A 20,110-nucleotide genomic window follows, 5' to 3' on the forward strand; every position below is an offset into this window, starting at 1 on the left:
TCCTGTCAGCTTGCCTACATGGACAAGGAGCTGGCACTTTAGCTTACTCATAAATATTTAAAGTCTGTACTTGTGTCAGAATTTAATCTAAGACTGATTTCATTAAAATGTGTTAGTAAAGTTGTGGATCAACAACTAAGCCTCAGCCACTTATAATCAAGTTGCTTAGGTCAATTACTGGCAGTTTATGCTAAATGCAAAGAGTGGTAAAGGCAATACTGAGTTCAGAAGATGAATTACTGAAGGCTGAGCTAAGCCAAAACCTTGAAAAGTGAACATTTAAAGAGAACCTTTGAATAAGGAAAGTCCTGAGAACAATGAATGGAAAAGTATTATATGTATCCTACATTGGGGGGCAAGTAGATATGAAGTGCAGACAGATATGAAGAAGGAAAGTGGGTAAGGACTAAATTAAGGAAGAGGGCTTGAATAATTCCCCAAATTTTAACTTTATCTACCTATAGTCATTACCACATAATAATACAAAACAGTACTCTTAATTTAGTGCTCCAAATCAACTCAACTCTGATGTACCAAATCACTGCTCCTTTCTTTCTTCAATGCTCATTTTGAAAGCCAACTACAACTAACTCCTATAGGAAGCCATTCCTCACCAGAGAGTATGTGGCTTTATATCCAATCCCAAACAATCCTGCTTCATTCAAAAATTGTTGACCTAAAGAGATATTCTTGCTTCTGCAATCAAGCTCCTCCAACTCAGGAGTCAGGCACAGGGCTACTCATGCATTATATACTAAAGTGAAGGAACAGGGAAGAAACACACTATCATTTATATCCCTAGTTTGCTTTTTTACCAGTTTTAGGAAATTCTCCAAAGTCCCTTAAGCTGAATTTATTCTCTATAGCCTCTGCTTCTATAAAGTGAAAAGAATACAATCCATCTCACCAGATTTTTATATATGAAAGTACTCTGTAAATTGTAAGTCATGACACAATTGGTAATCACCCACCTCCATTCTTATAACATGTATGTACACTCAACTATAGAAATATACATTTATATATTATCACTATCATCTCCCACTACAACTATCTCTCTGAAATTATATTGAATTACCAATACTTTATTCACCTTCAGTTTCAACATATCCCAATATGTTGTCCCAAACCTAATCTTTCTTTCTTATGTTTATTCTAAATCTTAGTCAGCTGTCCCTAGCTAGATCACTTAATCAAATTTCCAAATTTCAACTAATACTTTTCTCTGATATTATATTCTAAATCTAGAAGATTGCCCATGTTTGCGACAACTTCACTCTAAATTTCTATCCTTTCCAAAGAGCTGAAATTTCTTTACAAAATCTTCACTGAAAAGGAAAAAAAAAGTAAGGATCTAAAATAAACAAATTCATTTACAACGATCACAGCTTACAATTTAGTTTAAAATGTCTATATCATAAATTTGATCTTACTCTAATTTCTTGCTTCTAAAGAAACTTTTGTTTAGATTGTGCAGGTTTATCTTGCAAGTAAATATAAAACATTTACAAGATGGTTCCTTGGAATTTTTTATCCTCACACAAAGATACCACATAAATTTTCTTTTTCTCCTTATCTGGCATAAATCTTCCATCATCCTACATAAATTGTAAAGAATTTGTATTGTCTTTCTTTGTGCTATTTTTCACAACTGCACAAATGTATTAGAGTGCAACACTATTCTTTTTAAAAATGTAAACAAAAACATGAATTTTAAATATTTTTGGTAGGGAAAACATTACTAGTTCTAACTCCATTAATTCATACAGGGGGTGGGTAAAAGCAGGTTTACAGTTGTATGAGAAACAGATTATTCTTATATTATTATTTATTAATTATTGTATTATTTTTCTACACAAATAACTGTAAACTTTCTTTTGCCTGCCCACTGCTGTATATTGCTCACTTCAAACTCCTTAAATTAAAAAAAAAACACAAGAAAGGGTTCCCTCTCCCAGTCAATGGTATAAACAGGGCACAGTGCTTAAAACACTCAAAATTCCTTTCCTTGGGTTATCTCATTTGCTTCTCAAGTATTACTCATTCTATTAACAGACAGCAAAACATGTCCATTGTCATAAAGTGAAATAACTGAATCTAAGCCCAACTCTTCTTAAATAGCTGACTAACAGTGAAGGCCACTCTGGCCGGTTTGGCTCAGTGGTTAGAGTCAGCCTGAGGACCAACGGGTGTTAGGTTAGATTCCTGGTCAAGGGCAAGAACCTCGAACCTGCCCCAGTCCTGGCACCTCCAGGAGGCAACCAATTGATGTCTCTCTCTCACATCGATGTTTCTGTTTCTCTCTCTCACTCTCTCTCTCTTACCTCCCTCCCTTTCACTATCTCTAGAAACCTATGGAGAAAATGTCCTAGGGTAAGGATTAAAAAAAAAAAAGTGAAGGCCACCACTGTCATAATTACACATGGTGTATTTATTATTAAAGGCCTTAGCAATTACTACAGATATGCCAATTTGCCCTTCCTCCATCAGAAAACATCTTTTTAAAATATTCACACAGTTAGACGCCATTCTCAAGAATAACAAAAACTTTCTACTAAAAACATAAAAGTATTTGTCACTAATTACAACTATCATTTACGATTTTAAAGTAATGAATTACCAAGTATTCACTTGGTATCCTTTACTTACCGAGATAACGTTGTTTTCCCAGAACCAGGCAAGCCTCTTAAAAGAATAAGTAACTTCTGCAGTTTATTTAACTTTTCCTCTTGAAACTGCTGGTTCATAAACCTTTCTGCTCTATTATGCTTGTCCATAGAAGGATCTTTCCAGCATCCTTCACTGGTTTCACAAAAACCATTATTCACATATCCATCTTGTATAGTGTAGCCATTTCCATAGGGAAGATCACTACTGATATTCTCACTACAGTCAGGATATTCATTGTTCTGATCAAAAGTTAAACGATTCCAATTAACATGACAATTATTTACATAACATCCATTTCGAATCTGAGAGTCACCTTGGGCCTGGAAAATATTTGATGGTAGATTTGGTGGAGCATTGAATCTTTTAATATTTAAATGATAGTTATAACTGGGAAGAGGAGGACCTGGGGGTACTATAAAAGAATGCACTGATTGCCATTCAGGCCTGAAGGAAGTAAAGGACAGATCACAAAATGTAGGTATTACTTGTCCATGACAAGAATATTTGCCTGCCTCATTCCCCACATACTGTTGATAACCACAATGTGGCTGGAGATCATTTGTAAGATCTCCTTTTTCTTCTTCATATTTGATCAGATCATTATTATGGCCCTGAAAGTATGAAATAAATTGTTCCTCAGAGGATTCGGGTTCCTTACAACTGCCTTCCAAATCATCTTTTCCATTTTCAAGCTCTTCAATTTCTTTGTAAAACTGGAATAATTCATTATCAATTGCTGATTTTTTGCAGTTAAATTTCTGTTTCTCTTCTTGTCCTCCTTTGCCATCTATACCATTGATAGTGTCTGCTTGATTCCTCCTTTCATTACATTTCTTTTCCTCAGTGGGTTTGTAAATGGGTCCTATAAATGCTTTACTTGTGCTATATATTTCATCATCTGTGGATACCAATGGGGGACTTGCAGCCTGTAAAACTTGTGAGTCAATGGGCTCAGTAACAGCTGGTCTATTAGCTGGCATCTCATCATGCATAAGTTTCAGCAAATCTGTAGTTTTGGCTTTGTCCTCCTGAGGAGAACTATGTCGTCTGACATCAATGATGCTCAAAGGGGTCCAATCATTTCCAGCTTTCACTTGGACTCTGTGAAAATCAGAACTACCATGATGAGGGAAAACAAAAGACTCTTCAGTTGACTTCAATCTTTTATGGCATGGTTCACTCGTTAGATCTTCCCCATGTCCCAAGGATTTAGCTTCAATTTCACCATAAGGCATCTGAGGAGCACATAAATCATACAATTAATAGCTGATATTTTAAAAATCTAAACAAAAGTTTATTCAGAAACAAGAAAATAGAAAAAAGCATTTAAATTTGTGATAGTAAATGGTAACGTTTTCCCAAAATATAAAAATTATAAAATTGTAATTTTATCGCCACTATTTAAGTATTGTAAATCTGCAAACCAAACTGACACATATCCAAACTAGCTGCAATAAACTGCATCATAAACGTCTTCTATTTAAAGCCACTATGTCCTTTGGAGTGAATGGACCCGGCTCCCCAACCTCAGACGAACACATCTCCTTAGCTATCAAACGCCAAGTTAACGTAAATGCCAGTCTTTGTGGGCTCCATTCCTGCGAGTTTGTAAACGTGGTTTCCAAGTGGGTGCCCTCATTCATTTAACAGAAAAAAAATACTTCGGCTGCACTGAAAATGACGGAAATTATGTCATTTTTGTCTAGAGAAGAACGTCTATCAACTCCCAAAATCAAAACGCCCTTTTCCAGATGGTGGGTCCAATCTCGAGGATAAACTGTTTCCCTTGACATTTCTTCGTTCTGCCCGCTCTCTGGTGTTCTTCCAACACGAAGAAAAAGGCAAAAGGGGGAACAGAGAAAGACACAACAGTAAAGAACGCCGAACTCCCGGAAACAGCCGCAACTCGGCCACCTCTCGGCTTCCAGTTTCCTTATTCGAAACACCAGAACAGTCCCAGGAAGAAACGGGACTGTGGCAACAAAGCGCGGCCTGCGCACAACCTTGCGCCCCACGGCCTCCCAGGGAGGCTGGGCGAAAGTGCGTCACTGCTTTCTCGGTCCCAACGGTTCTGCGAATAATTCGTTTATAGCTAACGGAAGGGTCCGACAAAATGCCAGCGAGAACCCACATCTCCGACGTTAGAAGGAAGAAACCGAAAACGTCGGTTTCTCCCACACACACACTTGAAATAAGGTGTTTACTCACCTTACCCGACAGCTCCGCATTGATCTTCACCTCACAATAAAACCGTCTTTTGGAAAGACACGGGCCTCGGAGACGCTGAAAGAAACGCGGAAACGCGGTCCCAAAGCAGAAACCTGGAGGAGCTGAAAACCCAATTCTGAGGATCTATGCGACGAGTCACCCACCCCAGAACGCAAAATGGCGCTCACCTCACAGTGACCCGGAAGAAATCGCGGACTCGCGCTGGGAATTGTTGGAATTGAAGTCCGGCGTCAAACCAGTGTGCACGTCTCTCCGGGCGAAATCTGGTCTCCGAGAATCCATTGCGTCTTAGAGCCGGAGAGTTTAACCACAAACAACCCGGAACTGGTTCCTGGAACCGGAGCCCGGACGTTATTTAGAAACTCCAACTTTGGCCGGAACAGCGTCGTGCTGTGGGAATCACCCTTAAAGGAAAAGAGAACGTGAGTGCCTGCACCCCAAAAATATACGTAAACGGCTCTCAGTGCTTTTAAGCTTTTAAGGCTTTTTAACAAAGAATCAGGTTTTTCAAATGGAACTCAACGTTTGGTATCGAAAGTAGGGCTGCCCACGTTATTATTACGAGAAAACCAGTCAGTAATTGTAGGTTTGCGTTCTTCCGCCAAAGTAGAAAATTGCTGCAACGGAGCCTTGACAACACATAAAAATGTTTATGAGAAAATCACGTAGTGCCATATATGTGTTTTGTTTTGGGAGATAAAGACCAATTACTGAGCTTTCCCATTAAAAAGTCAGTACAGTATGTGAAAAGCGCTTAGAACGGCGCCTGGTAAAGAGAGCTGTGTGTTTGTTAAATTAGAAATAAATAGGGGCCCTGGCGGGTAGCTCAGTTGTTTAGAGTGTCCTCCTGCACCAAGGTTGAAGGTTAAATGCCGACCTCCCCACATACCTGTCAGGGAACATACAAGAAGCAACCAATGAATGCATAATGCCTCCCTCCCCCCTCTCTCTAAAATCAATTTAACAAAATATAATTTAAAAAAAAGAAAGATACGAAATGAACAACTGATGGTGTTCAGTGAAGAATCCCCATTCCCTATACCCACTCCCTGCCCCATAGTCTTCCCAGTCCCTCCAGGGAAACTGCTAATCTCTTCAGAATTAAATAAATTTTTGGTGTCCTAGTGTTTTAATTTATAAATATAATAGTTAAAGTCACAGTATGGAATGTTTGCATTTGATTATTTAACAGCCTTATGAAAAAAGAGGGCTCAACAAAGTAATGCATTTCCTTACAAAGACTCTTCCTCAAATACAAATTCCCACATTGACATTTGTCTGACGTTTCCTCCTGATTAGATTCAAGTTATGCATCCTCCCTGGAAACAACCATATAAATGAAGTGTGCTTTTCAGGATATTACATCCAGAGGCACAGGATATCTGTCTGTCCATTGTAAGGTGATATTCATCTTTATCACCAATCAAGGTGTTATCCAGTTTCTCCACTGTGTATTTTCCAACTTGGAACTGATGAGCAATCTGTGAGGAGACACTTTTAGACCAAGGAAATATCTTGTCCTAATCAAACTCGACCTTATGGTTCAGCCTCCATTGATGATTCTTGCTGCAACCAATATTTACTAGGATGGCTACAAAATGTTGATTTTTTTTTCTAACTCATTCAAGCCCTTCATATTTATTAGTCCTAATGCTGCTTCAGGGTGACCCATAAGTCACTTTACCATTTAAAAATTTAATCCTGAAACACTAATCAGAAAGAGTATATGAGCCCCTATGTTCATAGCAGCACAATTTACAATAGCTAAGATCTAGAAACAGCCCAAGTGCCCATCAGTAGATGAGTGGATAAAAAAGCTGTGGGACATATACACCATGGAATACTACACAGCTGTAAAGAAGAAGGATCTCATACCCTTTTTGGGACAGTATGGATGGACCTGGAGAAAATTATGCTAAGTGAAATAAGCCAGGCAGAAAAAGACAAACATCACATGATCTCGCTTATATGTGGAATCTAAAGAACTTAATAAACAGATGAACAGAATAGATTCAATGACATGGAAGCATAAATCAGACTTACGAATGTCAGAGGGATGGAGGAGAGTGGGTGGGTGGAGGGGGAGAGAGTAACCAAAGAATTTATATGCATATATGCACAACCCAAGGACATGGACAATGGGGAGAGGGACTGGGGAGGGGGATGGGACAGGGTAGAATGGTCCATTGGGGAGAAAAAGGGACATCTGTAAGATTTTAAACAAAATAAAATTTTAAAATTAATAATGAAAATAAATAATAAAAAAAGTAACTTTTTCGGTGCTAATTTTTTTAAATTTTTGTTTCAGATTTTGAAAATCTGTTCCCTGGAAATGTATTATGGAAAAATTCATAACGTAGCAATGCATAAAAATAATTGAATTTTATTTTGAAAATCAGCGCTTCATTGTTCTAACAGAGAACATACATAAGCTATTTCTATGTCAGGAATCCACCCACAAAACCAGCAATATGTCACTTGGTTCAACATTTCCAGCAATAGGAATCTGTTAGTGATTTGCCACACTGGGAGATCACATTCAGTACATATGCAGGAAAATATTGAGCATGTGCAGCAGAGCATTCAGGAAGTGTGAGGAACGCCCACTGGAAGATTCTCTCAAGCGTGGAATCTCACAGACTTTGTTGTGGCACATGCAAATAAATTTACACATGTACCCATACAAGGTGCAGTTTGTGCATGAATTAAAGCCCAGGACTATCCAGCAGCTTAAGGACAACATTCAGGAAGAAATTCAAGCACTAGAGCCGGACATGTTAAGAGCTCCCATGGAAAATGCTGTAGAAAGAGCTGTGCTAGTGAAGCAAAAAATGGAGGTCATTTACATGACATCATTTTTCATACATAGTTTCAAAAATTCCCATTTTCTGTACTTTATATTATAAAAAAATAGAAAAATTTAACAAAAAATTTATTCAATATTTAAATGGTCAATTGACTTATGGGCCACCCTGTATAAAGAAGAATCCTTGTTTCTTTACTATCAGTATGAATTCATGTATTCCTTCCTGTTCAAGTTATAATTCATTGCTATCCATCTGTATTTTGAAACTCTTTTAAAGACAGTTTTAGATTCACAGAAAAATTGAGTAGATAGTACAGAGAGTTCCCATGTAACCCCCCCCAAACATGCATACACACCACAGTTACCCCTATTACTAACCTCTTACATTATCATGATACATTGTTACAGTTAATGAACCAATATTAATATGTTAATAGCAACTACAGTCTCTAGTTACTCAGATTTTCTTAGTTTTTACCTAGTGTCCTTTCTTTTCCAGGATCCCAAATTACATGTAGTTTTTTCTCCTTAGGCTTCTCTTGGCTGTGACAGTTTCTCAGACTCTTACTTGTTTTTGACGACCTTGATGATTTTTTTTTTTTTTTAGAGAGTGGGAAGGAGGGAGGGCAAGAGAGAAACATTGATGTGAGAGAGACGTATCATGATCACCAGGCCAGGGATCAAACCTGCAACCCAGGTACGTGTCCTTGACTGGGAATCAAACCTGAGACCCTTTGGTGGGCAGGCCAATGCTGTAACCCCTGAGCCACACCAGCCAGATCAACCTTGGCAAGTTTGAGAAAAACTGGTCAGGTACCTTGTAGAGTGCCTTCCTATTAGAATTGATCTGATGCTTTTCTAGTGATCAGACTGGGGTTATGGGTTTTTGAGAAGAAGACGACAGAGACAAAGTCTCATTTTTATCACATCACAGCAAGAGTGTATTCTACCAGCATAATGTATCATTGTTTATATTGAACTTGATCACCCAATACAGTTTTTCTTGTCAGATTTCTCCACTGTAAAGAACTCTTTTTGCCCCCTTTCCATACTGCACTCCTTAGAAGGAAGTCATTATACACAGCATATATTTCTGGAATGGGCCGCCTCAAGCAAGTCACTGTTCCCACCACAGCCATATAGATTCCAGTGACCGGCAGGTTTCCTGAGAAAAGTGAATGGAACCTGGCTCATGGTAGGGCCACATGATGCTAACTGGTTTATAATGATTGTGTTTGTGATCGCTTCCCGTGGGCTAGTCTCGTGGCCTTTAAATGAAGCCCTGGGGACCTGAGTTAGGTCTTACACTCCTCTGCCCCTTGTATGCTGCTGGGGAACAGTGAATGCTCAACAAATGCTCATCAAATTGAAAGGAATTGGTGATGATGCTGAGCATGTGTACAGGCACTGCTCTGAGGATTCCCTGAGACTCCTCAGCTCTACTGTAATCCTGGGGGGTAGGTACTCTTGTCACCTCCATTTTACAGAAAGAGAAATTGAGACAAAAGAAATTCACTCCAGGATTCCAGTGCTGGTAAGTCTCACAAGGGCACCAGAGCCTGGAAATCTGGTTCTTCCCCCTGCCATCTGGAAGGAGAGGGGCGGGAGAGCTGGACAGAGAACATGTCCCACCTGTCTTCATTTGATGCTTTCAGGGAAGCAACACTTCCCAGGGGAACCTGGTGGGGGTGATCCTAGGTAGCTGCAGAGTGTCTGGTTACAGCAGCATGGGTTACATGCTCCAGCCTGGACAGGCCAAGTATTCGGCACATTCTCTGGCCCAGCCGTCCCGTTCACTGCTCTGGTATGCCACAGCCTGGGCTCTGGGTGACCCTGGCCCCTCTACTGGCTGCCCTCAATGCAGGTGAGTCAAAAACAAGATCAGTGAAATAGCAATCATGACATCAGGGTGCATGTTGTGTGCTGGGATCCATGGCCTCTGCCTATTAGACCTCTCATCAACTCTGCATATGTGCAGCTAACAGTTTTCAGATAAGGACACTGGGGCTCAAAGAGGGTCAGACATTTGGCCAAGAGCATGTTGTCAGTTAGTGTCAGGTCCTGGTATAAACCCAATGCATGGCCTTCATCACTTCTGGGGCAGTGCCCTGAAGGAAGGGTAAGAAGAGGAATTTACCACTGGACTCCCTCTTCTGAGTTTTGTGCTCCCCTCGTCTGCAGGCCCCACTTTGTCCACCACCCACATGAGGCCACCTTCTGCACACAGGTTCTCAGGACTCACACTTCCTCTCTGGTCCCCTCATCCTACTCTGCACCTTCTCTCTCATCCTGGAATCACATGCAGCCCCCTTAGTGATTCTACAGGCCCTAATAGCTGTTGATTTTCTCCGTGAATTGTCTGCCTCTCTGGCCTCATGTGAAACAATCACTTCTAGTTGGCTGTATAGGTGAAATATATGTGTGTGTGTGTGTGTGTGTGTGTGTATAAAATGTAAGATTATATAAATACACATGTAAGGTTTTTATATATATACATATATAATCTTACATTATTTGCATATTTATTTAAAGTATAAATTTTATATGTAATCTTATTTCTTATATATAGCATATATAGAAATTTATTTAATATATAAATCACATATATCAAATCTTTTTCATTTATTATCTAAAATTCTCTGAGGTAGCTATTGTGTCCTTATAAAACTGAGGTAGAGCCCGGCCGGGCGTGGCTCAGTGGTTGAGCATCGGCCTAGGATCCAGGAAATTGGGGTTCGATTCCCAGTCAGGGCACATGCCCGGGTTGTGGGCTCGATCAATGACTCTCTCATCATTGATGTTTCTATCTCTCTCTCTCCCTCTCCTTTCCTCTCTCTGAAATCAATAAAGATATATTTTTTAAAAAAACAAAAACACTGAGGTAGAAAGATATTGCTAACTGGTAGTGGGTAGAAGAGCTGGGATCTGAACCAGGTCTATCTGTCCCCAAGGCCTGTCGCTTTCCCACTGGAACCTCTTGGGGTCCTCATCAGGATTTGCTGAGCAGTTTTGAGGCGTCTCCTCGGGTCTTTAGCCCAGCACAGTTTTTTGGTTTTTTGGGGGGGTTTTGGGAGGGGGGGGCAGAGCAGAGGGTAGGGACAGGAGCATAGGGAGAAGCCACACATTAAGCCTCTGGAACTGCAAGTGGAACACAGAAACCTGCCACCCATGCCTCAGCCCACACCAGGGCCTTGGGGTGGCCAGTCCTATAACCTCCCTGAGTCCCAGCTTCTTCCCCCGCCCCTTGTAAAACGCGAGGGTTGACCAGATGAAATGTCAGCCCTGCTGTTCTATGATGCTGATGACAGGGTGCTCTGAGTGCCTGGAAATTCTAGGAGGTGAAGTTGACCACAGAATCATGAAACTTCTTCACAGCATCAGGTTTCTGGTGTCGAGGGAGGGGGGACTCTCAACAAACTGGCCCTTGTTACACAGTCTTTGTACTTTTTTCTTTCTGTGTCTCATGCTGGCTGTTTCCAAAAGAGCCATCATCCTCAGCACCAGCCACTGTGCCCACAGTTCTCAATGAAGACAGGTTTGTAGTGACAGTTGGTCATGAGCTCATCAGTAATTGCATGCTTTTGCTGAAGTAACATCATTGCATGAGAAGGCTCACCTCAGGAGGGCTCTCTAGAGACCAGGGGCAGCACCTTCATGCCCACCCTACTTTCTTCTCTTTTGCTCTCTGCAGGGATGACCACCCTATCTACCTGCAGTGGGACCCACTGCTACCTTCTGTGCCTTGTTATCTGCTTGCCAGGCCAATACTGCATGGCTGGGAGCTGCCTGAAGTGTCCTACAGGATTTTAGTAAGGAGCAGACACCCTTGTACCCCAGGAAGAGAAGAGGGAAAGGGCTAGAAGGGCAACAATGGGGAGAGGCTGGGGTTTTCCCCGGCTACATGTGAAGGGCCTCTGTGCTATCTCTGCTGTCATTGAAATCCAGCTATCTTTGACTGGGCAACCTCCCTGGCATGTGGGGCCTGCCCTCAGTTGCTCAGCTTCCTTTGGCATTTGCAGCTGCCTGGAAATTAGGACAGCTCTGCAGCCAGGCCTCACCGGAACCTGCAATGTACTCTTAGGACTCACAGAAAGCAAAGTCTGCCAGGTGACCCCCAAGGGAGGACCTTTTCTCAACCATTCCTAGGTGAGGACATCATGTAGGTTATCAGGAAATCCACAGAAGAGACTAAATCTCTCAGGGTCAGGAACAAGCCTCATCCTCACTGACATAGGTAAAAAAACACCCCAGCCCACCTCTGACCCAGTACCCAGGGACTTGCTTGGCCAGTTAAGCCTAAAAACAAGTATAACCCACCTCTAGGCTGCTGTGGGGATCATATGAGATGATGCATGTGAAATGTTGGGAGGTTAAGAGCCACTGTTCCCATGTGACATGCAGTTAAGATAGAAGCCATGGAGCTGTGGAGCAAATAGCCACACCACCACCATGTGTCAGTCACCAGGCACCTGCTTTGTGCTGTGCTGTGCTGTGCTGTGGGTTACAGAGGACTGGGCCCAGCAAGGCTCTGTCCCCTGGGAGCTTGCTATCCTTTAGAGTTGTGCCTTAGCCACAGCCATAGCTCAAGGTGCCACCAAAAATTAGAGGAGGAGAAGGTGAGAACCTCCCTAGATCATGAAGCTCTCTGGATTACAAGGATTATTAATTCCTTCTCACCACAACACATGGAGACAATGCTGGTGGTGATTTTCTTTGACAGAGGAAATTGGAGAGACAGAGGTTAGGGCATATACAAAGACACTTGGCTAAGTAAGCACCTGAGGTGAGATCTCAACTCTCAGCAGTGTCCAGGTATAGGTGTTAGACACAACCTGCCTGCTGTCTCACCTGGTCTTTCCCTGTTCTCCCTTAGCGGTACTTGCCCAGACAGGAGCCAAGCTTGCAGCACGTGAGTTATGTCTTCTGCTCTCTGGGCTACTTCACAGGAGCCTTGGCTGCCAGCCCTGCCCCATAGGTAGGTGATAGTGGGCTGGGGACCCTAATAACATTTGGAAGGACTGAGTGGATGAGGAGGGTGCTGGGGTACATGGTGCTTGGATTGGCCTGCATACCCCCAGGAACCCAGGTGGCTCTGAGGAGCAGAGTCTCACTATTCCTGGCCCCAACCACACACCCACAGGCTGGTAGTGAGAATAAAATGAGACGATACAGAAGGAGAGAAATATGCAGAGTGGTGAGGAATATGAGCTTCAGAAGATAGTTCAAATGCCAGTTCTACTTCTTAAATTCTTACTAAGAACTATAAAACTTAATATACAGGGCCTGCACACATTTTGTTAAATTTATCCCCAAGAAGTTCATATTTTCAGATACTACTGTAAATGGAATTATATTTTTATTTCAATTTCTAATTGTTTGTATCTAGTATGGATTTTTTTTTATTGTGGTAAAATACACATACCATTAAATTTACTATTTGAACCATTTTAAATGTACAGTTCAGAGGTATTAGATGCATTCATAATGTTATTCAACCATCATCACCATTCATTTCTGTAGCTCTTTTCATCTTGTAAAGCTGAAGTTTCATGTGCATTAAAAAAATAACTCCCCACTTCCCTGGAAACCACCATTCAACTTTCTGTCTCTGTGAATTTTATTACTCTAAGTACCTCACAAAAGTGGTATCATACAGTAGTTATACTTTGGTGACTGGTGTATTTCATTGAGCATATTCCATCCATGTTATAACATATGTCAGAATTTCCCTCCTTTTTAAGACTGAATAATTTTCATTGTATAGACCACATTTTGTTTATATATTCATCCAACAGTGGACACTTGGGTTGCTTCCACCTCTTGGCTATTGTGAATAATGCTGCTATGAACATGGGTGTGCAAAGATCTCTTTAAGATCCTGTCCAGTATTGACTTTTTTCTATTGACCTTGTATCCTTCAATCTTACCTGCTTCATTTATTTGTTATAGTGACTTTTGCGTGTGTATAGATTTCTTAGGATTTTCTCTTCACACAATCATGTTATCTGCGAATAATGACTTTATAATTTATCCTATCTTTCCAACCCATCTGTCTTTATTACTTTTTCTTGCCTTATTACACTATCTCTGGACTCTAATACTATTTTGAAAAGTATTGGGCATCCTTGCTTTATTCTAAGTCTTCAGGGAAAGCATTCAGTCTTTATATATAATGTTAGCTCTAGTTTTTTATAAATACCTTTAAGCAGGTTGAGGAACTTCTATTTCTGGTTTGCTGAGAGTTGTTATCGTGGATGGGTATTTAATTTTGTTTTGTGTTTTTCTGCATTGATTGAAATGAGCATATGGTTTTTCTCCTCTGTTCTGATAGGATGATGAGTGTCTTTGTTTTTTTTTTTTAAATATATCTTTATTGATTTCAGAGAGGGAGATGGAGAGAGAAAAAGTCAATGATGAGGGAGTCATTGATTGACTGCCTCCTGCACCTCCCCCCCCCCCCCCACTGGGGATTGAGCATGAAACCCAAGCATGTGCCCTGACTGGGAATCAAACCTCTGTCTTCTGAATGATAGGTAGATGCTCAACCGCTGAGCCACGCCAGCCAGGGCGAGTATCATTATTTTTTGAATGTTAAACCAACCTTGCATTCCTGAGATAAACTCCACATCATTGTGATATCTTGTCCTTTCTACAAAGCATTACATTTGATTTGCTAGTATTTTTGCAAGAATTTTGCATCTATGTTCATGAGAGGTATTAGTGTCATTTCCTGGTTTCTTTGCCTGGTTTTGATATCAAAATAATACTGGTCTCATAAAATTAGTTGCAAAGTAGTCCCTGCTCCTCTGTTTTATGAAAGAGTTTATGTAGGTTTGGTATGAGTTATTTAAGTGTTGTATAAAACTCATTAAAGCCTTTGGATCTTGAGTTTTCTTGGTGGGAAGCTCTTTAATTATAAATTCAATTTCTGTAATAAATTTAAGGCTATTCAGGTTTTTTGTTTCTTCTTCTGAGTTGGGTAATTTATGTCTTTCAGGGAATTTTTCCATTTCATTTAAGTTGTAAAATTTATTGTCATAGAGTCATTCACACTATTCCCTTACCATACTTACAGTGTTTCATCTGTAGTGACATCTCTTTTTCATGCCTGATATTGATACTTTGTGTTCTTTCTTCTTTTCTTGATCAGTCTAGTTAGAGCTAGCTTTTGGTTTTATTGATTTTTTTCTTATTTTTATTTTATTTCATTGATTTCTGCTAGTATTATATTTTTTCTTTTACTTGGTTTGGTTTTAATTTGATCTTTTTCTAGCTTCCTAAGGTAGAAACAGATAATTGATTTTAACACCTTTCTCATTTACTAATAGAGGCATTTAATTATAGGCATTTAATATTTATATTTAAGCCTATAAATTTGAATCTATGCACTCTTTAGTTATTTCCCACTAATTTTATAATGTTAAGTTTTCAGTATCATTCAAGTTAAAAAGTTTTCTAATTTTCTTTGTGAAGTTTTTGACCAGTGGTTTGCTTAGAAGTCTGTTGTTTAATTCCCATACATTTAGGGGCTTTTCTAGATATCTTACTGATTTCTGTTTTAACTCCATTGCTGTCAGAACATGTATTCTCTGCATAGATATGGGAAATGGGCCCAGGATTTCATCAGTCAGGCATGGAGGGCAGAAAGAACCCTCCAAGCAGAGGAAACAGCATTTTGGAGAACCAGAAAGAAAAGCCTTTGGTGCCCTGACTTTCTCTTCCTGGCAGTGATGCCACCTCAGGGCCCTGGGTGGGGTCTAACTACATGCTGGTCATCCAGACCCCCTCAGAGGCTGGCCCTGGTCCTGGGCTCCCTGCTTATCCTCCCTCAGCCTGCAGGCTCCTTGCAAGATAAAGCCCGCATCCTGGTGGGACTCATCAAGAGGCTCCCCCATTTCTGCCCAAACGGTGCTGCCACTGTGCCATGCCCAGCCTGGAGCTTAGAGGGCAAGAGGGCAATGCCCCACTCTAATACCAGCTTCTACTGCACAGCTATGAACTCCATGGGAAGAGTGACTTTGCTAAGTAGGTGCTTATCCAAAGGCTAACAGAGGTGACTGTGAGGGGTATACACAGGGTATAGCAGCCCCCTCAGGCCCTCAGCTCTGGAAGCCCTGTGTTCTCTGCTCAACTAGGAAAGTCAGGACCTGCACAGGAAGTTCAAAGGTAGCTGGACTATTCTGCTTAGAGCTAAAGACAGAAGGGTGATGTGGCTGGGAACCAACATTGCTGAGGACATAGAGGACAACAAATCACCAAAGAGGAACCAGAGGTGACAGCACAAGGGAGGCCTTTCATGCGTGGGCAGGAGCGTGGATTAGAGGACACCATGCCAGGGGGGCACAGATCTGCTAATGATGGGCTGTGTAACACCAGCAAGTTCCCTGACCTTTTGGAGCCCTTAAAAGAAGGTGGTAATAGTCTTATAGGCTGTGATAGACATCAGACAAGACAGTCTATGTGAAGGGCTCCCACTGAGCCTAGCACAAATTAAGTCCTCAGTAAAGAGCTGCTGTTGCCTTCACAACCACTGCTATAAACAACTTTCCCTCTCAACTTGGAAAAATGTGTCTGGGGGCAGAGAAGGCATACTCGTCAGTGAGAACACCCAGTTTCCTGAGGGAACATTCTGTCTGCTCTCCCAACACTAACAGATGCACCAGCCCCAAGGAAGATCACAAAACACCTGGAAGAGCTCGTGACAGCCCAGTAGTAGAGGAGGAGGGCTGTGACCACCCTATACATGTAAAGAAACAGAGGCTCACTGGCTTGCAAGGATCATGTATCTGATTGGCAAAGCCAGAACAGAAGCTAGGCATTGAGACAACAAAGGCCATTGCCCTCCCCTAGAGCCTGGGCAGGGTTGGAACTTCTTGGCTTCAGCCTTGGGCATTGCTGTGGGGGCAAGAGGGCCCTCTCTGATCCCAGCTACTGGGCTCAAGGCAGGCCACCTCCCTTGGCCACAATGGTAAATGATGTTGGGGGCTCTGCATGCTCCAAAGACCCATCAGAGGGTGGGCACTAGTCCTTGGCTCTTTGCACCCAGTGGCTGTCATTGCCCCTGTGCCTTTCCCCCAGCCCAAAATGGTCTCTCCCTCGCCTCCAGTCTCCACACAGCATATTGTTTCATTGAAGTCTCTGAAGGCCACCAATAGATGCACAGCTCCTCTAGGAAAACATAAATAACCACAAATATCTTCCGGCTCCATTTGCCACAACTTAACACAGTCTAGGCCCAGTTTACTTGCCATGGGCTGGGTGGCCTTTGAGGCCCCTCCAAGCTCTGATATTTTGAGTCTTCAACCTCATATACCTGGTATAGATATGACCTGGCAGGTGAGAAAAGGCCCAGAGCATGAAGCAGGACCCCAGGCTCCAGTGGCATAGGGCTGGAGCACCTAGGTGTCAGATCCTGCATGGTATATTAGCTCATGTAACACCATCTCACACCCAGGAGCTAGGGCTCATATCCTCTCCAAGTTTCAGAAGTCAACTAAGTGACTAGGGTCACACACAGGCCACAGTGTAAACTCACATCTGTCCCATTACTCTACATCACCCCAAAATGCCCTGAAGTCCTACTGCCAACAAGGGACAGGTGTTGGACAGGCTTTGGAAGGAAAGAAAGTGGCACCAGGAAAAACTCCTCGGAGCTTCCATTTCATCCAGTTCTCGGGCATAGTCCCAGGAAAAATGTTCAAGGAAACAGAGTTCTGTGATGGGGTCTTTGAGCTAATTTTCCTTGTACGTTTTGAAGTCACCAATTTCCTGAGCCATTCCTCAGAGCTTCACTCAGTGCAGGTGCCTCCTTTGCAGGCGAGGGCCAAGACCATCTCCCACCCCTGGCTAACCCCTGAAGGATGGCACAACTGAGCACTTGGGGGACACAGTTGTGGATAGGAAGGAGCTATTTCCTCCACAGGTCCCGGGAGTTGAAGCATGAGGGTTGGAACTAACTCCCCCAAAGGAACCCCAGTTCCTACTTGAGGGCAGAGTGGGGAACAACAGTTTTCCCAGGCTGGGCCAGAGCAATAGACACACAGGAACTAGGGAAGTGACCCAGTCTCCAAGGACAGTGACCACAGCCTGGTGTGAGCCAGACAACCTGAAGTTTCACTTTTCCCAGGGTTGTGGTGGCACTCACCGTGGCCTGCCATGTGCCTGGCTCTGTGTGGTGTTCTGTCATGTTGGGCAATGTTGTATTCAGTCCTCGCAGAAAGCCTGGGGGAGTATGTTGTTATACCCATTTTATCAAAGGAAAATGAAGGCCTGAGAAGTTGGAAGACTCTTGGTCACCGCTGTCCATGAGCTGTGCTGCTGAGGCCACCTGAGGGCCTTGCAGGCTGTGGCACTGGTGGTTGTCCCTGCATGGAGGGATAGGTCCCCACTCTGAACTTCAGGAGCCTCCCTTCCTGGTAAATGGCTCTGACTGCCCTGCTCCTTGGTTCCCAGCCCATAGCAGGATCAGGTGCACCAGAACCTGGGAGGGGTTCACTGTTTTTCTTTGGAAGCTGGTAGTATAGGCCCATCAGAGAGAACTAGACTGATATGGGCTGTCCTCTCCACAGTTGTCAGCCAGTGTCTACAGTGCCCAGAGGGACACGTCTGCCCTAGCAGAGCCACACACTCCGTCCCATGCCAGTGGGGCATATTCAGCCTGCACCCAGGCCAGGACGAAGCCACAGACTGCATTCCATGCCTGGCAGGCAGGGCCTGTACCCACGCTGGGCTGACTCAGCCAGACGAAGAGTGCACGCCAGGGTAACGGCCTTTGATTTCTCCATGATGGGGTGATGGGGTGGGGGCTCAGAGTCCTCCCTTACCACCAGTAGAGCATCAGACCCTCAGATTCAGACAAGCCTTCTCCAAGCATCCACCCCCTACTCAGTGTCTTAGGGGGCCACTGCCTCCAGATCAGGGCTCAGTGTCACATCAGCCCAGCTTCAGGACCTCCCTATAGGAGCACTGGGTCCTGATCTTGCTCAGAGACAGCTGGGAACTCCTGGCTTTTCCATGGGGAATGGGGAGCTCAGAGAGGCCAGGTTACCATGCCAAAGCCAGGGCTGTGGGCACAGTGGGATTTTACTGTGACTCTCCAGGATCTTGGGCTCTGCCTAGTGGGTACAGACTCCTTGGTTGTTATAGGTGCGTGTGCCCTGTGGGCTCTTCCAGTCCTCACACTCCTGCCCATGCCTGCCCACCTGGGACCTTCAACAATCACAACCACCCCTCCTCCCTGCCGCAGTATGAGACCTGCCCCACAGGACTGGTCTGTCCTCAGGGTGAGTGAGGAGGCAGAAAGGCAGCCTCCCTGCATGCCAGACCCTACCCCTGGGTGAATAACCAGCTCCACTCCAAGGCAAGGAGGCCAGTAAAACAGTGCCTTCTGTCCACACAAAGAGCATGGTCTGCTTCACCTTAGGTGCCCAAGGATGCCACCTCCTCCCCCACCTCAGTGGAGAAGTCTCTAAGCCACTGCTAACCCAGGAGCTCCTTCCCCTGTGCCAGACTCCAGCCATGTTTCTGATACTTGCCAGAGGAATGTGGCTGGAAGGGCTGCTGCTCCTCCAGGTCTAGTTCAGGATTGTGTTTGTAGGAACTGGGGGTCCAAACTGGCTCCCTACCCCTTCTCGGCCATTATTGCCTTCTGGGCACCAAACAGCCGACCCAGTTCCAGTGTCCTCTAGGCACCTGTAGTAACGGGACCAGACTGACTTCGAGCAAGGAGTGTGTGCCCTGCCCCTGGAGCTGCTTCTGTGTCAGTGGAGCCCAGGAGCCCTCAGGGACATGCAAAGCTGGGCATTACTGCCTACAAGGTGAGTGGAGCCAGAGTCTTTCCTGGTAAGGTCACAGGTAAGTGCCAGAAGGGAATGCCATGGGCCATCCTATACACCTCCCCTGATTAAGGTTAGGAAGAACTTCCTGAGAGAAGGGCTGGGACTGGCTAGCTGCTCAGCATCCTGACTTGGAATACCCAGGGCCTCTCAGCCCAGACAAAGGCTGAATCCTGGGTGAGTGGCACCCCTGCTCCCTGCCCCCTCCCATGACCTCCCTTGAGCTGTCTCAGGGAGCAGGGTGAGGTGCTGCTGTGTCTGGATAAAGTGGCTCTGACCTCCCTCTATCCTCCTCAGACCTCTCCTCTTCTCTCTGCAACAGGTACAAAGTGGGACACTCAGTTCCCCTGCCCAGCAGGCACCTACAGCTCTTGGGTAGGCAACAGCCAGGTGGAAGACTGCCTGTGCTGCCCTCCAAGGACCTTCTGCTCAAGTGGGATCCCCAAGCCTGTGCTCTACACGTGGTAAGGGTGGCTGAGGGAGTGGCTGTTCTTGAAGCTAAGCTACCATGTGTTTATCCGGTACATGCTGGAGCCCAGCACTGCTCTGGGCACCACGTGATCTATAAAGA

At 43.7% G+C, this 20,110-nt stretch overlaps 2 protein-coding genes across 4 annotated transcripts in view; one reads left to right on the forward strand and one right to left on the reverse strand.

Moving 5' to 3' along the window:
- Window positions 1–5,038, reverse strand: part of N4BP2L2 (NEDD4 binding protein 2 like 2) — an 83,701-nt gene extending 78,663 nt beyond the window's left edge. For 2 of the 3 annotated variants that reach the window (XM_087814419.1, XM_016203552.2), the window contains exons 1-2: window positions 4,879–5,038; window positions 2,650–3,905 (exon numbers count right to left, since the gene is read on the reverse strand). In XM_087814419.1, coding sequence (XP_087670545.1) covers window positions 2,650–3,905 — 1,256 coding nt within the window. In that variant the 5' untranslated portion in view covers window positions 4,879–5,038. The remainder of the gene's footprint in view (window positions 1–2,649; window positions 3,906–4,878) is intronic. The other variant, XM_016203553.2, reaches the window with a different exon arrangement.
- A 4,473-nt stretch (window positions 5,039–9,511) lies between these two features.
- On the forward strand, window positions 9,512–19,611 carry LOC148093755 (uncharacterized). Its single transcript, XM_087813744.1, is given in 11 exon segments — window positions 9,512–9,569; window positions 11,397–11,514; window positions 11,725–11,812; window positions 12,579–12,662; window positions 15,538–15,691; window positions 17,298–17,303; window positions 18,274–18,466; window positions 18,851–18,987; window positions 19,302–19,332; window positions 19,334–19,541; window positions 19,543–19,611. Coding segments are annotated over 11 exon segments (1,146 nt in total).
- The last annotated feature ends 499 nt before the right edge of the window (window positions 19,612–20,110 follow it).

The sequence above is a fragment of the Miniopterus natalensis genome, chromosome 2, assembly GCF_054644295.1.
Source record: "Miniopterus natalensis isolate mMinNat1 chromosome 2, mMinNat1.hap1, whole genome shotgun sequence".
NCBI lineage: Eukaryota > Metazoa > Chordata > Mammalia > Chiroptera > Miniopteridae > Miniopterus > Miniopterus natalensis.